A 24,944-nucleotide genomic window follows, 5' to 3' on the forward strand; every position below is an offset into this window, starting at 1 on the left:
TCTCTCATGAATAAATAAATAAAACCTTTAAGAAAATATAATAACAAAATAAATTGGAGCCTTCAGAAATTTAATATCACATTTGCAATGGAAACCTACTTTTTAAACCACTTTTTAAAATACATAACAAGATTCACCCTACAGATTGCACTCTGGCTTTTAAAATTTTTTTATGGATCTATCCAAATTTTCATGTTCTCCTTACATTATCCATGCAAATTTATCTATTAAATACATTGAAAATATCAGGCTAATCTTGAAAAATATGAGGCTAGGGCAGCCCAGGTGGCTCAGTGATTTAGCGCCGCCTTCGGCCCATGGTGTGGTCCTGGAGACCCAGGATCGAGTCCCACATCAGGCTCCCTGCACTGAATGGAGCCTGCTTCTCCCTCCGCCTGTGTCTGTGCCTCTCTCTCTCTCTCTCTCATGAATAAATTAAATCTTTAAAAAAAATATATAAGGCTAAAGCTAAGTAAATTTAATTAAATTGAAAATATGATTCTGATAGTACTGTACTGTAACAACACTGTGTGGTGGCAGATGAGAGCTACACTTGTGGAGAGCACAGCATAATGTATAGTCTTGTCCAATCGTTATGTCATAAACCTGAAACTAATGTAATATTGTGTGTTAACTATACTCAAATAAGAACAGAAAGAAAAAAAGAAAATATGATTCCTTAGCAAAGAAATATGTTCCTGATGCTTTCCAGTAACAGGGACATAAGTGCAGGATGACAGTGACTATGTAAACATAAAGATGCAGCGACTACTATAGAAACATATCAAGTACCCACAAATAAATGGCTATTAAATAAATCACCTATAATGAATGAAAACCTAATTCCATTTAAAATAATGAAATTTTCCACCAGGTATACATTTAGTGCCAAAATATGTACATATTACTTATCTAACATGATAGACTTAAGTTCTACTTTGATTCTTACTTTTTTGCCTGAGAAACATGGAATTTTCTTCATAAAGCTTTATCTAAGTACCCATGATAAGAAAAAAAATAGCCCTTACCCCAGTCCTGTTCATACAAGGCTTGGGAAAGGCACCATGATTCACTTATTGGCATGTGTGGATGCACAAAAATAAGATGTTTTGTGAGACTTAAGACTCCAAGAAAACTCTGTTACATAAATTATCAGCAACTTTTAACAAGGCACTTAAATACATGTGGTTTTTATTATATAAATATGCATAAATCTTACATATTACTTAAATACATAACTCTATTTAAGAGAGCCCTCCAAATATCAAATAAATATATTCCACTGAATGTCTTTGATATATCAGGCCTATACTATACAAATGAATAAAAAACTTATTTCCTGCACAAACACAACATGGCAATAAAAAGCAAAGTATGTTATGAGTTAATCTAAGTTTTTCAATGCAGCCAAATCATACAAAACACATGACTTAGGCAAAGATGGGGTAAATGAAAGGGAATCAGGGTTTACAAAAGATACTCTGGAAAGCACTTTGGAAACTTTCCTAATCCAAACAGAATATTTTGTTACTTTGCATAAATTGTAGGCAAGAACATTTTAATGGGAGACGGGGGACTTAACACTATAGTGTGGGTTTTTTGTAATGGCTATGTTTAAATACCTAAAAGTAACTTACAAAAAAGACTAGAAGTCTATGTAAGAATTTATCCTGAGAAAAAATTCAAAGATGGAATAAGCTGCATCAGAGTTGGTACAGTATTGTTCATAATAACAAAAATATAATCTAGATGATGATCAAGAGGAAAATGGTTAAGTGATGCACATGCATTCAGACACAGCCATTAAAATGTTAGTGCTTTAGCAATATGTAAAATGCTAAATATGAAAAAAGGAGCACACAAAATTGTATGTACAATATGATTACAGTAATATAAAAATAAGGATTGGAGGAAAGACTAAATGGAAGTGTACTGAAACAACAGTAGTGTGCTTTCATTTTCTCTATGTTCCAATGTTTTTGTAACACATTGTATTAAAACCTAGCCAGCTACCTCCACCTCCTACTCCACTTAAAACATACACACGCGCACACACACAGAACAGCCAAAACCTATGGCAAAATTTAGCAGCATTAACATCCTGCATTGGTGTTGCATTGAAAAGATAATATTCTAGACAATTAGTAATAATACCCAGTAGCTAAAATATAGCATTATGCACTAAAGCTGAATCACCAGACTTCTCTAAGTTTAAAATCTGGTTACTTGAAGATGTGACCATCTGTTCTTAAGTCATACCTAGAAAGGATTATTATTAACAATAATAGTAAAATGCTTCTAACAAATATATTTGGTTTTCATTTTCTTTATCCACTAAAATACATAATTTTAACAAAACAAGAGTGCTATACTGTCATACTTCAAAAAACATGCTCAACAGTTCCTTAGAGAGTAAAATAAGTACTATAAGTTGATACAGCATATATTATAAAGTAGGCATGTCACCATATTCACATAGTTTAGGTCTTTTAGGGCAGAATTGCTCTTTTTAAAATCAGAGACATTCAGATTTCTTTGTCCTCCAACATATGGGAGGCATCACAGCTCATTTAGAAAAACTATGAGAACATTGAAATGAAACTGGTTTCATTTAGAAAACCAGTGCAACAGACTATTTTCTAAGAAAAGTATTGGGAAATATACTTGAGCTGATTTTTACCTCCAAAATAGGTGATCCAAAAAAATAAGTTACTTGTCTACTGATAGCCACAAATCAAGAATTACTAAATATATTTATTATTTACAGTTGAAAATGAATTAGGAGGGTTTATATTTTTTCATAATTGTTTTATGTAGACAAATTTACTTTTAAAAATCTTTAACAACTACAAGCTTTAATGATGTTAATGCTGTTAATGCTTCTTTCCCATGGCCAGCTCTTACATGTTTAGCCTTTGAATTTTAAATTCAAGAAAGAGAAAGACAGGTATTTCATAGAGGAATAGAATTCTATAAGAGCCAGATTATGTTTATAGACTATGTAAACTCTACTTCCTTTACAAAGACTTTTCCCTACTTTTAGCACTAAATTGGAATTTTTCTGTCAATTGGCAAATGCACTTTCTATTTGAACTAAATGCCATTTTATATTTCAACAGGTCTATTCAGACTCATCAAAGATCATTAGATGAAATGCAGTTGTTGTACAAGACTAGTTTTCATTATAAATTTAAAAGGCAGTATCTTCAATGTAGAATGAGTCTATTGTAACTTCCTGTTATAGTCCAATAGTTAGGACTACAAATATAATTTTTTAAAAATCTATAAAAGGGGATCCCTGGGTGGCGCAGGGGTTTGGCGCCTGCCTTTGGCCCAGGGCGTGATCCTGGAGACCCGGGATCGAATCCCACATCAGGCTCCCGGTGCATGGAGCCTGCTTCTCCCTCTGCCTGTGTCTCTGCCTCTCTCTCTCTGTGACTATCATAAATAAATTAAAAAAAAAAAAATCTATAAAAGCCCTTACAACTCTGTGATCCAAAGACTTTCCAAAGTTAATGCTTTTATTAAATAACTAAATCATAATTCTCTTTTAAGTATTTAATTTTTGATATTTTTATGGTACTAACAAAAATTTCCCAACCTACAGGCTATGAAATATTGACAAAAATACAGTTTTATGAAAATGCCATTTAAAGAGAAAATACAACCATGTTTTGGAGAAGCCAGAGAAGGAAGGGTGTACTATCTAATGAACTAACTAGAACAGCAGCCTGGGAAACATTTACCCTACATGTGAATTAACTGTGTATTTTGTCTTTTGACTTGACACTAGGTCATGGATTTCTACCTCCTCATAAAATACATTCCAATTTTAAAAGAAAACTTAATCCTCTAACCAATATTATTTTCTTTTGCCTGACTACATTAGTCAACAAAAACAGCCCTAAAAACGGGAAGGCTTGATATGAGGAGCTGAGACCATGCATTAGGTTTTCTATTGACTGAAAGCAAACCTGTCTAACAATGTCTCACACGCCTCAAACTGCTTCAATTAATTCCTCAGAGATTATATTCTGAGAGTTGCTGTCAATTAATGCTCTCTGAAGGGAAATTTTCTTGGGTTTATGGGAACAAATTCATTAGCTAATTAATATCACCTATTAATAAAACCACAAAGAGATTTTATGAGCTTATTTGGTGTCAACCAACTAGCTCTCTCATCCAAATCCATTTTCCATCTTAAACTTTATAATCTGGTTTCTAAAATTTTCAAACTGCATCCTGGGAATCAAATACTCACCAGAGTCAAAGACCTTTTGTAAAGTCTTCAACCTACCTTTTCCATTTCTGGAAATGCCTGTTTATTCCTCTCAAAGCATAACTATCCACAATTCCTATGACTTCTTGGGTAACTTTTTTTCCCCTCATTATTTCTCTCTCCCAGTCTCAAGATCTCTATGGTTAAGAGCACAAACTAGATTCACTTACTATACACTTACTCTCTGTGTATGAATGCAGATAAGCTACTTAACTTTCTTCACGTTCTTAGGTTTTCCTATTTGTAGTAACAGTACCTATTTCAAAGAAACTGAGAGGATTAAATACAAGTAAACACACACGTAAATACAAGTAAAGTATTTATAACAGAACCTTGCATTAAAAAAAACTAAACGGCTGTTGGTAGTAGTGGCAGCAGTGGCATGTGCATGCTCATAGGTACTAGTAGTAGCAGTGAGGCTGCTACCACTGTAAAACTTAATCTTCTCTCCTGTGGAATTTTTTTTTTAATTTTATTTATTTATGATAGTCACATAGAGAGAGAGAGAGAGAGAGAGAGAGGCAGAGACACAGGCAGAGGGAGAAGCAGGCTCCATGCACCGGGAGCCCGACGTGGGATTCGATCCCGGGTCTCCAGGATCGCGCCCTGGGCCAAAGGCAGGCGCCATCTCCTGTGGATTTAATCACAGGCTTCAACCTTAGGTTACTGACTTCTAAAAAAACCTCTAGTTTCTTTTCCAAATTACAGTAAACCATTTTCATCTGGAAAACTCATGACTGACAATATTCAAAGTATCTAAGCAAATTCATCACTTCACTCCATTCTTCAACTTCCCTACTTACATTTCCTACTCTGACTTCTCAATATTCATTCAGTCTCTGAAGCTCAAAACCTTGGAGTCATCTCAGATTTCTACTGTTCTTCTGCCCCTGCATATTAATCAGATACCAAATTCTGCAGATTCTGCTCTTTCTCTCTTCCTAGATCCATCCCACCCAAGGTGGCTAGAGCTCTCTCGCTTGGTCCCTCATGCTCAGATTTCTGCCTTTGCTTGTAGGTCTGATTTACCACTTCATTTCTTTTCTACATAAAACACTAGCTTCTATCACAGTATGTTTTCCTATTACTGGTTTTCTGTTGTCTTGTACACCCAAGTCTAAGCTCAACAACTCACCTTTTAAGATTTTAAAAGTCAGCTCTTTCATGATTCAACTTTATTTCCACTTGAGCAAGAATTGTCTGCAGCTGACTCATACATCACTTTAGTCACTGTGCCTGCTGATGACCTCATAGTAACTGAAATACGTGCTGCCTCCACTTCTCTGCTTAGGCCCATTCTATTCATTCCTTGAGGCCTAAGTCAAAACTCAGACCCTCACTAACCTGAAATGCTCATTCACTCTGCTCTCTCTTCCCTTTACTGGCATTACTCAGCATCGTACCTTGTGGAATACTATGCTGGTCTCCACATTTTCACAGCCTAGCATTTATTGTGACAAAACATAAATCTGTTACGTTAAATGGCTTACCTTATACTTTTTTAATACTCTACCTTACACTTTTTGTTTACCCTAGAGCATATCTATCTATAAGGTGACCTTTATTTAATATGCACCACACTGTGCCTACTTGGGGAGTTCCAAAAGTTTTGATACTCCAAGGCAGTAGTCGGCAAACATTTCTAGAAAGGGCCAAATGGTAAATATTTTTGGCTTTGCAGGACATGTATGTTCTGTCACATATTCTTCTTGTTTTCAACTACATAAAAATGTAAAAAAGCATTGAGAGTCCTACAAATAGGCTATGCATAGGCTGGATTTCAGCCACAGGCCCAGTTCACCAGCCCCTGCCTCCCCTAAGGAACAGTGCAGTATTTTATACAGAATCTCTGAATCAGTATCAATATTTAACTAATTTTTCTAAATGTTGGTTGGTCAAGCGCTTCACATGACTTTTGAGTTCTAACATAAAACAAATAGCCCTTGAATTCTTACCAGCTCTTTCAGACTTCTCTTTCTGTTCCCGTAACTCCTCTCCCTGGGTAGTCATCTGTTTGATGCGACTACGGAGTTGAGCAATTTCTTCTTCTTTCATTTCCAGGGTTTCATGCATCTGACGTTTTGTCTCTGCTATTACCATTCCCTAAACAGAAGCGCAGGTACTAAAGCGTTTGCATAACAAAACTGCATCATCAGTAGCATATATAAACTTACTTAAAAGGCAGAAAACATACTATTTCTTACTAAGTACAAAATAAGAATTATTTTAGTATTTCACAAATTGAAGTCTGTGTTCTGCAGTCTATACGATCCTATATACTATAATAACTGATTACCTGGCAGATCAGGGTTATTAATATGAAAAACTATTTTAATAGTAAGTTTAATCTTTTGAGTATTAAAAACACATTTTAATTAAAAGACTTATTTTATAATCTTACTATAAATGTCTGCTATAATTTTCCCTATCTTAGTAAAGAGTTTATAATGAACAAAATATAGCCTTTTGTACTTGGCTCAGGGCCACCATAATCTGTGCTGGAACATGGGGAGAGCCTCAAAGGCTACTGAAGGTGGAAGGTTACTGCTGCCACAAAGATGGGCTAAGACTGTGATACAGGTATACCTGCTTTTTCTCTTTTCTCTTGTGACAGTCCCTGGTCCCACCACCACCCATCACTACTGTCAGTGAGGCACCCCCACTCCTCCAATTTGCTAATTGCTACTGTCCTCCCACTCTCTGGATAATGTACACATGAAATGAGGGTCACTAGAGGGAAAAGGAATAAATATTATATCCTGAATCAGACATTTGCAACTAACAAAAAACAGGATGGTTCGACTTGGCTCTTGAAAAATAAGATTTTGTGACAGCTATTTTACGATCTTCAAATTATTACTTTGCTTTCAGGGTTTGTCACATCTTAGTTTAGGGTATGACTCTTCCAGGTGGTTCATTTTAGTGGACAGATAAAAACCAGGTAAGTGGGGATTACACAAATTTCAAACAAGATCGCTGGCCTTCAGTTTCTTCAAAAACCAAATCACAATGGAGAAAAAGAGACATGGAGAGAAAGAGGGCAATGGAACCTATAGATTAAAAGAAGTCTTAAAAGTCGTATCAACCAATTACAATGAAAGAAACTTACTTAGATCTTGATTCATCAAAATGGGAAAAAAACGTATGAGACAAAAGGCAAAATCTGAAACTAACTAGATAGACGATAGTATTAAGAAATTATGAAAGTTTTAGAGATGATCATGATAATGCAATTACAGTTCTATAAAAAGTCTTTTATTTAAAAAATACACCTAAATGTTTATGTAAGAAATTATGAGATTTCTTGGATTTGCTCTACAACAAAGTAAATTCTAGGTTGAGGATAATAAGGATTGGGCATGTACAGATAAAACATTAGTCCTGAGATGTTAACTGTTGAAGCTGCATGGTGGGTTCACTTTTTTAAATGGGCCTTCATGAAGTATACGGAGTAGAATCTAACAAAATGACATCATAGCATGAAAATACTGCTAATACATTTCAAAAGCAGAACATCTCTGACATGTCCTTAATTGCATGGCCATTTAAAATACTGTAGCTGTAAAGTAGCCTATTGAAGAAAATGGTAGACGATGTGAACCAACTAGGAGCTGCTTTAGAAAAGGAACCAACCCAAGAACTTGGGGCTGAAAGACTTAAAAGCGCTTGCCAATGAATTTTCAGTTGCCTCTACTGTCATAGCCATAGCTGTTGCTCCAACTCTACACTGCCAATCTCACCTGTATATACCAAAATTCAATTGTAGAAACTTCTATTTATACTAATCTATACACTACCACTTCTTCATTTAGGTAATTTATCTGAGAGACTAATCTGCTTCCATTAAAGATAATATTTAATATCATTCACATTCAGTAATGCCTTAGCTATAAAAAATTCTTTTCTCTAGAAAATAGGTACTGTAAACAGATTTCTTTTGCAACATTATTCTAATCTAGAAATCAAAATGCTGACTGGGATCAAAAAGTCACAGAGAATCAGTTTTACATGATACACATCGAATGCTAATTGTTATTTAAATTTCAAAATTACAACAAAAAGATTTTTCATGGAAGCAGCTATAATAATAACTTTGGAAAGCATAAGCCTGAATGCTTCTAACTGCTTTCAAAAGTGAATTCTGGGGCCCCCTGATAAATTTTAGTATCATAAGGTTTATTGGTTTACCTTATCTTGTTCAAGCTGTTCAATTAAGTTCTTTGCATCACGCAACTGAGTGATAAGTTTAGTCTTCTCAGCCATATGAAGCTCCTAAAAAAATTTTAAAAATTCATTTCCATCTCTAATAAAGCTTCTCCTCATATGAGAACTCTATAAACATTTTAATCTAATTTGGATACTTCTCAATCCAATAAGAGCAAAGTATATAGGAGGTCTGAAAAGGATGGTGTTAAGTGCTATGAAGCCCAGGGCACTTGGGAGTCCTCTCCAAGCTGTCTATGGAGAAGGGGAAGGCTCTGCAGAGGAGGAGGGAAGTGCAGGCCACGCTGGAGCCTGTGGATCTAGCTTTACAGGGTTACAGTACACCAAACACATTTGCTCTTTTACCTTCATCTTTTCTAGTTCTTGAAGCCTTTCATCTAGTTGTTCTTGCAGGGCTTCTTTTTCACTGGTTAATAGGGCACATTGTTCCTTATGTGACTGAATTGTTTCCTTACAACGCTGCAGTAGATTCTCTTGCCTCTTAATTCTCTGCTGAAGTACTTCCAGTGTTTTAGCAGAAGCTCCATCTACCACTATCAAAAATAAGCAGCACAGGCAGTGTTCAGTGAGGAACATGATCAGTAAGGAACAGAACGGCTCTCTGGGAACAGTTCCTCTGTCAGTACACAGGGGTGCATCCCCACCCCAATGCTCTGCTATCCTCTGAGCCAGACCAAGAAGGGAGAGGTATCCTTCCCAACCTCAACTCTCACCATGTGTATGATCTGTATCTGAAGAATCTGAGGGAGTGCCTACCCCAAATGGCACAAAACACTCATTAGTTAACTAACATTAACTGAATCCACCCTCAAAAGACAGTTTGATGACCATCTTTTGTTATTCAAAAGTGCCCTATGTGTCCTTGGCTCCCATCTCCAAAGGATTAATCAAGAATTTTTTCCACTGCATTCTAATCTGTCCCTGAGAGTTCTGCATTCTCCACACATTTATGACTTATGAGTTAAGTTTTCATACCCCGAAGGGAATTTCAGGACCCTTTCTAGGCTGGCTGCTCAGACAGATAGCTAGCTGTTCAGCACCTCGCTCTGTCTGGTGCAGGCTGGACTAAAAGTTTATCACAAATACCTCTGAAAGAGCCAATAAACAAAAAAACGGGAATTTTACTGAATACATGTACCTACAGCCTCAAAGAGTATGGAGGTCTATAACTGGATTTTTAGACAAAATTTAACTGTTTCTTCCTTTCTAATTAGAAAACAAATAATAGAGCAAATATAGAAATCTTTGAATGTAGAAATATGTAAGCAATATTACTTAAAAACTGAAATAGCCAAACAATGAAAATAGCAAATTCATTACTCTTAAACAATACTGACCCTGTTTATATGAAAGCTAGCTACTGTTATCAATAAAACAGTGTAATATAATGAATTTTAGTATATGTGCTGCTGAAGTGAACACTACAATGAATTTTAATTACAATGAAAATGTGGTGCTCACAGACTTTCAAGTCTTAAAACAACTACTTAGCTTTGTTCTGAAGAACAATAACAAGTAAAGAAACAAAACAACAAAACTCTTGCATCTTCCTGGAGGACCCTCCTGCCTTAGACACCTCCCAGCACCCCTTCCCTCAGTCATGCCCTGGAAACTGTCAACATCCTCCTCTAGTTTTTATTTTTTATTTTTTTATTTTTTTAAAGATTTTATTTATTTATTCATGATAGTCACACAGAGAGAGACAGAGAGGCAGAGACACAGGCAGAGGGAGAAGCAGGCTTCATGCTGGGAGCCCGACGTGGGATTCGATCCGGGGTTTCCAGGATCGCGCCCCGGGCCAAAGGCAGGCGCCAAACCGCTGCGCCACCCAGGGATCCCCTCCTCTAGTTTTTAAATTAACTTTTTGACAAGATGAAGCTTACCTACTGGCTCTATATCACTGTCTATGTTCTCTTTAGAGATGTCTTCAGTCTGTGGTTCCATCGGAGAGAATGGTTTTGGTAAATCAACATTCATTGGACCATTCCGTAACCGCTGTTTCAGCAGAGAAACCTAAAAAAGAAATGTGCCTTAGGAAAAAAATGAGGGGCGCCTGGGTGGCTCAACAGGTTAGGTGTCTGACTCTTGGTTCTGGCTCAGGTCACGGTCTCAGGGTTGTGAGACTGAGCCCTGTCTCTGGGTCCATGCTGAGCAGGGAGACTGCTTAAGATTCTCTCTCTCCTGGCCTTGCCCACCCCCCCACTCTCCCAGCCCACATGTGCTCTCCCTAAAAAAATAAAATGAGAAATTACAGTAGTACTTTCTTTAAAACATAGAGGGGACAGAGTAAAGGATATTCTTTTTCAATATACTGGGAGGAGGGGAGGACCAAAATAATGTGTTTACTCCCAGTGTAGTTGATTTTTATATTTGCTATTTTCATTTATAGTTGGCCAAAAGATACAGTAAATTTAAAAATTATACTGAAAAATAACACAAAAGCAAGAATTTTAAAAATAGGCCATTTTATAACATCTGGAACCTATTGCGATATCCCATCAAAACCCCCGTAATTTTTCTTTACCCAAAAATTCCGCTCTTTTTATTTTAATCTTTTACCTGAGTCTGGAGAACACTGATATGTTGATCTTTTTCCTCTAAAGATGCATCAAACTCCTCTTGGAGATGTTTTTTTGCTTGCTGATCCATTTGGAGCTCCTAAAACATAAAGGATTTTATAAATAGTTTTCAGTAAAAAGCAAAAAAATATAAACTTGAAGTTTTCAAAGTTTAAAAACATGATCAAACCAGATTTGCATTTTTCTTAAGATGAAGTATCAGCAACAATAATTAGAGTAGAATCAATAGGTAAAACATTAGTATTTGTCCATTGGGACATGAATTCTATTCCTTAAAAAAACTGAGATCCAAGAAGAGAAAGTGTATTTTTAGAGCAGTAATGACTGCTCAGTGATGATAATAATGCAGAGAGGATAAAACAATTGCTTAAGATAAAGAAAAAAACTTTATCCTACTTTCAGCCATCTTATGACTTGTGCTATCTTATATGCACTTGATCTAAAACTACATTGTTTTATACCAAACAGCCATAGCCAATAGAGCTTTCCTCCTCCCAATACATGAAAGCAGTCAATAGCCAAAGTCAGAAGCCTCCTTAATTGTAAAGTGAAAAGACTGAACTACAAACAGAAAATTTTCAAGTTCCTGAAATTACTCAAAAAGCTACTTTCTTTAGATCATTAATGAGCCTTCCTCACTAAATCCAATGACCTTTACCTCTCTATTATACCAGTCACCAATAATTCCTCAGTTTAGATGCTTGCTCTCTGGGGCTTCAGGCTCCTGTCTATACTCCTGTCTCTTAATTTCCTCTACCTGCTTCACAGATTCTATGGGCATCTATTCCTCTGGGTTCAGTCCTGTGTCCTTGGTGCTTCTTCCTTATATGTACTCCAACAGAATCCTAGAGATTAACATCTGGTACATCCAAGACCTACAATCAAAACCTTTCTATTTTTTTAGGATTCCTAACTTTTCTAATTTCCTAAGCTCAAAATATTCAAAGTCAGGGATCCCTGGGTGGCCAACAGTTTAGCGCCTGCCTTCCACCCAGGGCGTGGTCCTGGAGTCGCAGGATGGAGTCGGACGTCAGGCTCCCTGCATGGAGCCTGCTTCTCCTTCTGCCTGTGTCTCTGCCTCTCTCTCCCTCTGTGACTCTCATGAATAAATAAAATCTTAAAAAAATATATTCAAAGTCACATTTTACCTACTTTTGTTGATCCCTACGTATAACTAATATATTTTTACTGCTTTCTCTACGATGTTTAAGTCCTATTCTTTCTACATCTACAACCACAGTGCAGAACTTTATAATTTCAATGACTAATTTCCTTCAGGAGCCTCCTAGAGAGAAATCTTACCCCAAGTCTGACTTAATCCATCCCTTACACATTTGCTAGAAAATTTTCCCAAACAATATTTTCTTTTTTTTAATAATAAATTTATTTTTTATTGGTGTTCAATTTGCCAACATACAGAATAACACCCAGTGCTCATCCCGTCAAGTGCCCCCCTCAGTGCCCGCCACACAGTCACCCCCACCCCCCCACCCTCCTCCCCTTCCACCACCCCTAGTTCGTTTCCCAGAGTTAAGAGTCTTCATGTTCTGACTCCCTTTCTGATATTTCCTACCCATTTCTTCTCCCTTCCCCTCTATTCCCTTTCACTATTATTTATAGTCTCCAAATGAATGAGACCATAGAATGTTTGTCCTTCTCCGATTGACTTATTTCACTCAGCATAATAACCTCCAGTTCCATCCATGTGGAAGCAAATGGTGGGTATTTGTCGTTTCTAATGGCTGAGTAATATTCCATTGTATACATAAACCACATCTTCTTTATCCATTCATCTTTCGATGGACACCGAGGCTCCTTCCACAGCCAAAGAATATTTTCAAAGACTTACAGCAATGCCCTCTTTTTGCATAGTTCAAATTTACTAATTTCAAAATACTAAAGCACTAACTGTCCTCTATTCACCCCCACACCTACACTGCTTCAAGATCACATTTGTACTGTTCCTCTCAATAAAGACTCCTGGTTTGACTCTTCCCACAGCAGTAGTCTCCAAATGCCAGTCTTTGAATCAGGGCAGGTCCAGAATGAAGTCTTCACTGATCCATGGTGAAAAAACAAACAGAAAGCCAACAGAAGAGAGTTTTTCTTTTATTTAAACAACTGTCCTTTATTCTGAGAATATGTCCTTCCTAATCTTGTTATTTAAAAAAAAAAAAAAAATCTGTCAGGGCATCTGGCTGCCTCGGTTGGAAAAACATGTGACTCTTGATCCTGGGGTTGTGAGATACATGTAAAAATTACTTAAAAATTAAAAAAAAAAAAGTATTTCTTTCATGAAATAATGACAATAAAAGAATCTGGTTTCTTACTCTCAATGTCCTTACTTGAAAAAATAAGTTTGCAGCTCTGGGGTACCTCAGTGGCTCAGCTGGTTGAGCTTCAGGCTCTTGGTTTCAACTCAGCTCAGCAAGGAGTCTAGTTGAGATACTCCCCTCTGCCCTCCCCCACATAAGCGCTCACTGGCTCTTGGGCATGCACGCTCACACTCGCCCGTGCTCCCTCTCTCTCTCAAATTAAGTAAGTCTTTAAAAAAAAGTCTGCAGCTCTACAACAATTCTCCTTTCCCCCAAGGAATTGGAAGGTAATTTTTCAGTCCATGAAATCCAAAAGTCTGGAATATACTGTCCTCCATGACTTTGCAGAGGCCAATTATTTAGTATGAACAGCCACACATCTCTTTAATAGTAATGTGATCCTTTACTTTCCTTAAAATTCATTTCTTCCAAATAATTTTCTACATCCTACCATACCAAACTCTGTTACATGCCATCCCTAACAGCCAATAAAAATTCCTCAATTTATATGATGGTGTTCAGGTTTTAAATGTTTTCCATCTCCCCCTTTCTTTCATATATAAAAAATACTTGGATAAAATGACAGCATATTTTCTTTTCCCGCCCCCTTCTACCTTACCCTATTCTACCAATAAGCACTCCATAATTAGTCAAGACTACAGTTACAAAAAAAATTTTAAAAATAAAAAATAAAAAAAGGCTATAGTTACAAAGGAACTTAAGAACTATCTACTTCTATTCTGACTACAGTCCACAGGCTGGCTATCTCACTAGCTATCCTGGATCCTAGTATCTAGAGTCATTTCTTACTTAAATTTCTTGTGATTAGACTTTTAGTGTATATCTACACTATTTGAACTTTTAAGTACAATAATAATAAATGGTTATATAATATTACTAAATACAACAACTAATTCAATAATGTTCTTATTTTTGGCCATTCAGACTGCTTCCAAATTTTGGCAAACTTTGGAATTAACTTTTTTAAAAAAAGATTTTATTCTTCCATTTGACAGAGAGAGAGAGAGAGCAAGAGAGCACAAGCAGGAGTAGCAGCAGAGGGAGACGGAGAAGCAGGTTTCCCACTGAGCAGGGAGCTCAAAGAGGGGCTTGATCCCAGGACCAAAACACAAACTGAAGGCAGATGCTTAACCAACTGAGTACCCTAGAATTAAGATTTTTATGCATATGATTTACAAGGTCTTTCTGATTATGTCCTGAGAGAAATATCTTGATAAGTAGAATGTATCAAATACATTAACTGTTCCACTATTTTTTATCTCAGCCCTGTGCTACCCATTATGTTCAGATGTGTTTCAAACTGCAAAAGAACTCTTCCTCCCTGAAGTTAGCTTTGAGAACGGCAGCTGTTTATAATGAACTGCATTTGAGTAAGCCTAGAAAAAGAACATACCATGCACAGACAAAAGGACAGAGAAAGGAGGAAACAGCTAAGAATGTCTACATTAATTCCACATTTAACTGGCCTTAAAAGGAAATCAGAGAACCCTATCATCTTAGATGAGCTCATAATTTTCACAGTTCAATTACCTTCTCATAGTAAGATACTGCTATTTAATATCTGTTGATGTTATAAGACTCCAAATCAGGCTAAGTAAATTACAGGGTAAAGATTAGAAATGGGAGGAGGGGCAAGATGGCGGAAGAGTAGGGTCTCCAAATCACCTGTCTCCACCAAATTACCTAGAAAACCTTCAAATTATCCTGAAAATCTATGAATTCGGCCTGAGAATTAAAGAGAGAACAGCTGAAATGCTACAGCGAGAAGAGTTCGCGCTTCTATCAAGTACAACTTGCTTTTGGCCACTCTGCACTGAGCAAAATGACTAGAAGGAAAACCTCACCTCAAAAGAAAGAATCAGAAACAGTCCTCTCTCCCACAGAGTTACAAAATCTGGATTACAATTCAATGTCAGAAAGCCAATTCAGAAGCACTATTATACAGCTACTGGTGGCTCTAGAAAAAAGCATAAAGGACTCAAGAGACTTCATGACTGCAGAATTTAGAGCTAATCAGGCAGAAATAAAAAATCAATTGAATGAGATGCAATCCAAACTAGAAGTCCTAACGACGAGGGTTAATGAGGTGGAAGAACGAGTGAGTGACATAGAAGACAAGTTGATAGCAAAGAGGGAAACTGAGGAAAAAAGAGACAAACAATTAAAAGACCATGAAGATAGAATAAGGGAAATAAACGACAGCCTGAGGAAGAAAAACCTACGTTTAATTGGTATTCCCGAGGGTGCCGAAAGGGACAGAGGGCCAGAATATGTATTTGAACAAATTCTAGCTGAAAACTTTCCTAATCTGGGAAGGGAAACAGGCATTCAGATCCAGGAAATAGAGAGATCCCCCCCCTAAAATCAAGATTAGAAATGTTTTTGTTTACCTTTTTCCTTCATTTAATTCATTAACAAATATCCATTATGCTAGAATTTGACATAACACACAATATTTGCTTATATGGAATTGTTTTGTTCTCCATAAAATATTATATATAATATTTTATAAAATTTTTATTTATATATAAGTATTATATATCCATATAATATTATATATTATCCATATAATATTATATATCTCCATAAAATATTAGGAGAAATGTTCATGGATTCTACTCATGCATATACTCATAACAACATGAGGAAGATATAAAGTACTAAGGACTATTTTCTGAAAAAAAAAAATTTCTTTTTTTTTTTTACTATCCACAGTATTTATTGGTTGTTTACTCATAAAGGGAAACCATTCCATAACCCAATATTTATGTTTCATAGTTTAGGAACAAAGGTTAGTGACAAACTTCCATGAAACTCAACCCAAAGAAATTCTTTACATTCCTAAATTATTTTACACCCTGAAAGATACCAGCCTTCTTCATCTCCTCAAAATCTTTCATGGAATCATAATTTCTGTAGAAAACTACATTAGCCTTCTTTCCTAGTTTGGCCACAGCCAACATAAAAAGCTGTGACCCCCAAGCATACAGTGAATGTTCCAACAATATGAAATTGTACATATTTGGTCAAAAGACCTCACATCTGAGGTTTCGTCAAAGCACTGGAAGTCATGATAGTTATTCTCCTCGACACCAACCTCAAACCCAACATCCTTCCTATTACCTTGAATAGCTTGATATAATAAAGAACATTATACTGTTTTGCCCAGTATAAGTCAATAAGGTACTAATGAAATGGTGTGTAACTTCTATTCAGGCTTTAATTCCAAAGAAACAAAACATTTTATGACTTACAGCACTCTGAATGTTTAAATACTAATCATGATTTTATGGGTTATACTATTTAGATGAGGAAATCTTTTTGTGAACAAAATTTAAAATATCCAGACCCTCATTTATCTGTGTAGTATTTACATATATATTACTGAATAAATCTCTCTTCATGTAACTGGAACCAGGGTTATGGCTCAGAAATATATCTTAGCTACTACAAAAATACTATAGATACGCACCAAAACGAATTTACGAAAGAAAGAAAGAAAGAAAGAAAGAAAGAAAGAAAGAAAGAAAGAAAGAAAGAAAGAAAGAAAGAAAGAAAAAAGAATTTACTATATGGCCTCTAGACCCCTTATTTCTCCTCCTTTCCCTTATTGGCTGTCTCCTAGCCATTTTATTGATTATAGTCTTTTTTTTTTTTTTTTTTGATTATAGTCTTGATTAAAAGCAGCATGTTAGATAGAAGACAACCCCAAAGATTCCAAGTCCTAATCCCCGAAACTGGAGCATATTAGGAGAATTTGCATATGTGATCAAATTAAGAGCCTTGAAATAAGGAGATTATCATGGATTATCTGTGTGGGCCCAATCTAATTACAGGGGTCCTTAAAATCAGAACCTTTCCCAAGTGAGTTCAGAGAGAAGGGGAGGAATGATTATAGTAGAATGGGCAGAGATGTAACACTGATAGCTTTGAAGATGGAGGAAAGAAGCTATGTATCAGAGTACATGGCAGCCTCAGAAGCTGAAAATGGCAAAGAAACAGATTGTCCCTCTGAACCTTCATTAAGAAACAGTCCAACTGACACCTTAATTATAGCCAAGTAAGACTAATTTGACTAAGTAAATTCTGAGATTTGTGTTGTTTTAATCCATTAAATTTGTGGTAATTTGCTGCAGCAGCAATAGAAACCTAACACAAAAAATTAATAAGGCAGGAAACCACAAATGTTGGAGAGGATGCAGAGAAAAGGGAACCCTCTTACACTGTTGGTAGGAATGTGAACTGGTGCAGCCACTCTGGAAAACTGTGTGGAGGTTCCTCAAAGAGTTAAAAATAGACCTGCCCTACGACCCAGCAATTGCACTGTTGGGGATTTACCCCAAAGATACAGATGCAATGAAACGCTGGGACACCTGCACCCCGATGTTTATAGCAGCAATGTCCACAATAGCTAAACTGTGGAAGGAGCCTCGGTGTCCATCGAAAGATGAATGGATAAAGAAGATGTGGTTTATGTATATAATGGAATATTACTCAGCCATTAGAAACGACAAATACCCACCATTTGCCTCAACGTGGATGGAACTGGAGGGTATTATGCTGAGTGAAGTAAGTCAATCGGAGAAGGACAAACATTATATGTTCTCATTCATTTGGGGAATATAAATAATAGTGAAAGGGAATATAAGGGAAGGGAGAAGAAATGTGTGGGAAATATCAGAAAGGGAGACAGAACATAAAGACTCCTAACTCTGGGAAACGAACTAGGGGTGGTGGAAGGGGAGGAGGGTGGGGGGTGGGGGTGCATGGGTGACGGGCACTGAGGGGGGCACTTGACGGGATGACGGGTGCTATTCTGTATGTTGGTAAATTGAACACCAATAAAAAATAAATTTATTTAAAAAAAAAGAAAGAAACCTAACACAAGTGGGAGGTAATAAAAAATTAAAATTTGTCAATCCATGGCTCTGACAGGCATCTCCTAAGAGAGTTTTCACAAGGGTTTAAAGGGAAATACATATGCAATGATTTATGATCTAACAGTATAGATATAGAAAAAAAATTTTTAAGTGGTGGAAAACCAGGAATAGTATATAAAAATTTATTAACTAATCTCAGTAATCATAATTAATGGTGGTAGTATTGTTATTCTACAAGTATTGTTTTACAGTGCTGGAATAGGCAAATGAATAATACTGGGTCTTCTAATTTATCATTAGGTTCTTCAACAGATCAACTATAAGGAAAAGGGATGCAGGGGGCAGGGATGTACAGATTTAAGGAGACTTAAAAGTTGTATCAAAACAATTTTTACATGGGCAAGACTGTAGTACCTAGGGGCACACTTTTCAGTAATAAAACCTTAAAAAGACACAAGGAAGTACAACAAAAGTCAGTAGTTATTTTTGCAGAAAGGGAGGAGCTATTACTGGCTGGGGAAACACAAAGGGGCTTTCAGGGTGACTGGCAATATTCTATTTCTTGACCGTGGTGGTGGTTACAATAGTGTTTACCATACACAAATAAGCTATATATTTTTGTGCATGATTTTCTATATTTGTTATACCTTATAACTAAAATATTTTTACAATTAAAATATTTCAAACTGTTAAAGTATAGCAGTGACACAGAATCCAACCCCCTAGCCAGTATAAGCCAATAATCTCCAACCTTCTCAAGACAGGACAGGACAAAAATGGTAAATATTTGCTAATATTTCATTGTTAAAATTACCCCCCCCCCAAAATATTACATGAACATAATTTTTATTTAATTTTATCAAAACTGTTGGTTAGGAAAAACAAAAAGGAGCCTGAAATGCCTAACAGAAGAGACAGGTTAGCCTCGGAAGTTGCCACTGACTGTCAAGCTGGCAAATGATATTCTGTTGCTAAATAAAGGCATTCTTATGTCATAAATTCTACCAGCATATATCTTAGGGAAACTACACAAATAAAAACTGTAAGAAGCAATCTCTGGTCTTACAGAATGGCCTGGTTGGTTTTTACTATAACTAAAGACTGTATATGAAACTATCCCAACAAATAACAAGAGTTCTGATAAATGAGATTAAATTCTCAAAGTATTAATCACCATGACTTACCTCTCTTAACTCTCCAATCCTCCGAAGTGCTTTATCCTGACTCTGACTTAATATACCCTTTAATTTTAAAAAGAAAAAAAAAAAAAGCTAATTTAAAGAACTGCATGACATAGTAATGAAAAGAAAGTAAAAAAGTGCACAAGTCACTGAACTTGATCTTCAACATCCTTTAAATTGGGACTATGCAACCACAGTTCTCTACTGCCACTTAGTGGTAGAATTATATGCATGTAGAAATAAAAATCCAGAGACAATTTATAGAAACACACGCAAGGTGCTCCCATACCATAGGAATAAGATGAACTTTTGGGTATCAATTTATAGAACATTAATAATACAATGGAATAAATAAGAGCTAACCTCCATTTCAAAAGACCCCATGTTTAAGAAAACATTGTCAAACAAACTAAAAACTCTAATTGTAATAACCTAATTTTTATACTTGTTAATGGATAATGAGAACACTGAATCAGCAATAAAAACTACTGTTACCATTCTGAACCAATTGATTGTACTCCAGACCAAAGCCAGAAAATTTAATGTTGTACTTATTGGAAATTATTATTTATGGCAGATTAAATATATTAAAATAATGTACATCAGGAAATTAATTTTACCAAGTTACTTTACAAATAACTTTTTGGTTATTCAATTAGTGTCTTTAGATGGGACAAAATGCTAAACTGTTTTAAATAACTTTTACTGAAAGAAATAAGACTATATTTTTTTGTGTATGATTTTCTATGTATTTTATCATTAAAAGATTTTAAAATGTTTAGGATAAGTCATACAGCAGAGATACAGAATGCTATCCCCTAACAATATAAGCCACTATTCTCCTTCTCAAGACAGGACAGAAGCAGAAATTAGTAATGCATGATTCCAAATGATAATATTTACATATCATAGCAAACTGATGGCAGTGTTTGAAGTGGAGTGGATACTTCCCCTTAGCTCTGACCTGTGAATTATCACCTGAAATACCTGGTGGGAAATGTCTAGCCACGGAACAGGGTGACACAGTGGGGCTGAGGTGGGATACCCAGAAGAGCTCAATGGCTTCCTTTCTTTCCACATACATGACCAAGAGCTTTACAAGCAGCAGCCTCAGGAAAAAAGAGAGAGGATGCTTGTGTTCGGACCCTGGTAGAATGATAAGGAGCAGAGATGTCTGCAGGTATTTCAAAAATAGAAGGGAGGGGATCCCTGGGTGGCTTAGCGGTTTAGCGCCTGCCTTTGGCCCAGGGCACAATCCTGGAGTCCCAGGATCAAGTCCCACGTTGGGCTCCCAGCATGGAGCCTGCTTCTCCCTCCTCCTGTGTCTTTGCCTCTCTCTCTATGTCTATCATAAATAAATAAATAAATCTTTAAAAAAAAATAGAAGGGAAAGTTTAGAAGGTTGTATGTCTCTATCACTAAAACAAAGATGCAACCCACAGACTGAGACACCAGAAAGCAAGTTTGAAAGAGGCAAACATGTCTTAAATCCAGACCTCTTAAACACTGCAGGGCTCCAAAACTCAAAAAAAGCCCATCCCTACCAGAGATAAAATCTCTGGAATTTCTCACACACTCTATTTAAAACCCCAGGTAGTAAAATAGGTTAAATGCCTGGATCACATGGAGAATTATTAAAAGTGAGGGTCAGAACTATCATACTATAAGACACTAATTTTAAAAATATGTATGAATCAGTATCACAGCCAAGATATATATCACTTACTTGTAGCTTTTTCTTCTCTCTCTGAAGAGTCTGATAAGCTATAACAAACTAAAATAAAGACAAAGTCACCAATAACATCAGTCATTCCTATATAAATTATTCCAGACTCTACTAAAATATCTTTATGAAAGTCAAAAAATACACAAATCAGAATAATCCTTTTATAGATAATTCAACCTAGTCAGATGCATACACAGTCAAAAAAACTTAAGAATATGTTTCTGAAAAATAAAATGTAACTTGACTCTATAAATAAAGATATTAAATCTGTACTTGAGTTCACCTCAGACACATACATCTTTAAATTTCAATACTTAGGGGCACCTGGGGGGCTCAGTCAATTGAGCATCTGACTCCTGATTTTGGCTCAGGTCATGTTCTCAGGGTGGTAAGATCGAGCCCTCTGTTGGGATCCATGCTCGGCAAGGAGTTGGCTTGAGAGTCTCTCTCTCCCTCTCCCTTTGCGGCCCCAGATAAATAATTTGCCTGCTTTCTCAAATAAATAAATAATTTTTTTAATTTCAGTATTTAATTATGAATGGGGTAGAGATTAGAGCCAACCTGCCTAAAGGCAAGAAACTACTCAACTCAAACTGTAGTCATAGACCTGTACCAACAGCAATAGCATTCCCTAAGAGCTTGCTAGTTAGACAAATTTTGGGGTCCCACTTCAAACTAACTGAATGTGACCTCGGGGAAGGAGGGACAGACACATGTTTATTTATCAAGCTCATCAGGTGATTTTTTTATTTGGGCTATTATAGACCATAACATTCATCTCTAAAGGTCTGGGTAAAAATCTGAGGAAAGGAACTTATAACTAACAGATAAAAACTGGTAATTCTGGTCCTAAAGGAATGTTTAACTAACCTAATTAAATAGAATATTTAAACATTCTAGCACAGCCTGATGAAATTATGGATTAACAAATATTTAAACTTATTAATTATATAGCATTATTCATATGAAAAATAAGCGCATGGAGCAGCCCCAGTGGTGCCGCGGTTTAGTGCCGCCTGCAGCCCAGGGTGTGATCCTGGAGACCCGGGATCGAGTCCCATGTCGGGCTTCCTGCACGGAGCCTGCTTCTCCCTCTGCCTGTCTCTGCCTCTCTCTCGCTCTCTCTGAATAAATAAATAAATAAAACCTTAAAAAAAAAAAAGAAAAAGAAAAATAAGCGCATGGCTCCAATGAATTATTTGGACCCTACTTGAGAAGCCCAAGAGGACTCTGAAGACATAAGCTACAGCTTTAGGAGGAAGTACTCCCTTATTCTGAGCCTCGCCATTCTCCTTGGAAGGTTGCTGTGTGCCTCTAAACACATCAACTGATGTCTTGAGTTGAGAGGCAGGCAGCAATGGAAGGTGAGTCTAGCAATAAAGAAAAAAATTCTGCCAAAGACCACAATCCTCCTCTTATTACCTTACGATAGGCATTCTTATTGCCAGATAAGAAAATGGTACTCAAAAACTGCGGAGTAGAAGAAGTGGCAGAGTAACCAACAATTAGATGTCACTCACAGCACTATTTTATCCTGGTTACCTACAGTGCAGGGTAGGTTGACAAAGACTATAACGTGCTCTTTTCATCCCTAATCAGCTGCATGACTCAACTTGGGGTGCCACAGAAGAGTGGAAACAACCAGAAAGACCTAAAATCAAATCCACAGTTTGTCAAGCGCTACCTGTGTGACTTTAAGCACATTACTTTAGATCTATGATTAAGTCTCTAAGAGTCTCTAATTCCTATTCTACTCAACAGAGCTAATTAATATCTACTTCACAGAGACAATGTAAAATTCAATGGCACTATAAACATAAAATGCACAGTGTCTTACACACTTAAACACTAATTATACTGCTGCCCCAGCTTCAAACTTGAAAGCCATGGGTAAGTTAGTAAAATGACATAAATCTAAACAACAAATTCAGGACCATGATTAACTTGGATAGAAATAGAAAATAAATGGGATAACCTGGGTGGCTTAGTCATTTAAGCGTCCAACTTCTGATTTTGGCTCAGGTCATGATCTTAGGGTTGTGAGATTAAGCCCTGCTGGCTCTGTGCTCAGCAGGTAGTCTGCTTGAGATTCTTTCCCTCTCCCTTTCCCCCACCCCAACTTTCTCTCAAATAAATCTTTTTTAAAAAACGAAAAATAAATTTAAAGGAAAAAGTTACCTGATTCCACAAGTACTTCATGAGATAGATGGATTTTTTTTTCTAAAGAGTTTATTTATCTATTTAAGAGAGAGAAAGAGAGAGCATGCACAAGTGGAACTTGGGGCAGAGGGTGAGGGAGAAACCGACTTCACTCGGAGCAGGAAGACCCAAACAAGGCTCTATCCCAGGACCCTGAGATCATGATCTGAGCCAAAGGTCGGGACCTAACCAACTAAGCCACCCAGGCATCCTGAGGTAGACGGCTTTAATGCTCTGTTTATATCTCTAAAATTCCAGCCAACTGACAGATTTTAGTGTAATAATTCCTTCCAATTTTGTCAGTACTCTATAGTTTTAAAAAGATATTTTGTATGTTTCATTTAGGGGTTTCTGTTATTTTTGGCTACAGGATAAAACTACACAGACTATAGCCATAATTGGATATAGAAGTTATGGCTAACTTTATACATGAACTTTGAATTTTATTACTTATTAAAAGTTAACAGCAATGCTGACTCACAAATTATTAAGACAATAAAACATTATGCATTGTCTTAAAAAAAAAATCCATGTGCAACTCCCTCCAGAAAGGCTTTCCAGAAGAAGAACTGGTTTAACTACACAGGGGAACTAATACAATTCAGCCCGAAGGGAAGAACAGAAAAGAGAGATGAGGCGGGACTACTTCCTCTCTTAGACTACACAGACAGCATCATCCTCAAGAGGTTTAGCAGTTAAAGATTCATTTGAGGCAAAGTTTAAATGTAGGTATAATGAGAGTGAACCCAATGAGTCAGAAAATCAGACTACCTAAAACATAATTGGAGTCAGTAGTGATGGAAATCTGGTTGGCAGAAAAGGTCATTTTGGACCTACAGCACTTAGAAGATGAACAAGGGAGAGGATGTGAGGAACAAAGATGATGCACTTTGTACTGAGTGTCTAAGCAACATTGGAGAGAGGGGATGGGGAAAAAAAGGAGGGCACAAAACGTGCAAACCAGAAAGCTATAGACAATGATCTTCCCAAAAATTTTACTAAATGTCTTGCCAAAGGGCTTCTGTTCACCAGAAAATCTTTAACTAGATAATGCCATAGACTACCCTCCCTTAGTGATCAGCGTATCTAGGGAATTGACAGTTTAGGCATCGATGAGTAAAACCCATACAGTAACATGAATCAGAGAATAAGGGGAAAACTTTTCATATAGGCAAAAAAGTCATGCTCCTACCTCAGAACATTTTCCTTTGTAGCTATTCAATCTTCGTTCCATTCTTCGCAACCAGTGAATCAACTGTTCTTTGCTGAGACTGTCTAAATGAGGGAGTGAATCTTCGGGCTCACTCTCCATATCAGAGGATGGATCAAAGGTGGCCACAGAGGAGTCTAGGTCAAATCGATTCAGGGACTCTCTGGAAGACGTTCGTACCAAAGACTCTTTAGAAGAAGATCGGAAGAGAGATTCCTTTAGTGGACTTCGAAACAAAGATTCCATGGAAGGCACCCGGAGCTGGAGCTTCTGTGCAAAAGACTGTGTGTCACCTGACTGCAACCAAAACCCAACAAAATATGTAATTAA

The 24,944-nt window shown here is 36.6% G+C and overlaps 1 protein-coding gene across 6 annotated transcripts in view; it reads right to left on the reverse strand.

The window, feature by feature from the left end:
- GOLGA4 (golgin A4) overlaps positions 1–24,944 on the reverse strand; it is a 126,916-nt gene that overhangs the window by 57,311 nt on the left and 44,661 nt on the right. For 4 of the 6 annotated variants that reach the window (XM_077865827.1, XM_077865826.1, XM_077865828.1 and 1 more), the window contains 8 exons: positions 24,597–24,911; positions 21,206–21,253; positions 19,483–19,539; positions 11,063–11,161; positions 10,387–10,516; positions 8,849–9,036; positions 8,468–8,551; positions 6,235–6,382 (listed from right to left, as the gene is read on the reverse strand). In XM_077865827.1, coding sequence (XP_077721953.1) covers positions 6,235–6,382; positions 8,468–8,551; positions 8,849–9,036; positions 10,387–10,516; positions 11,063–11,161; positions 19,483–19,539; positions 21,206–21,253; positions 24,597–24,911 — 1,069 coding nt within the window. The remainder of the gene's footprint in view (positions 1–6,234; positions 6,383–8,467; positions 8,552–8,848; positions 9,037–10,386; positions 10,517–11,062; positions 11,162–19,482; positions 19,540–21,205; positions 21,254–24,596; positions 24,912–24,944) is intronic. The other 2 variants (XM_077865831.1, XM_077865829.1) reach the window with 2 other exon arrangements.

The sequence above is a fragment of the Canis aureus genome, chromosome 22 (genome assembly GCF_053574225.1).
Source record: "Canis aureus isolate CA01 chromosome 22, VMU_Caureus_v.1.0, whole genome shotgun sequence".
In the NCBI taxonomy this organism is placed as follows: Eukaryota; Metazoa; Chordata; class Mammalia; order Carnivora; family Canidae; genus Canis; species Canis aureus.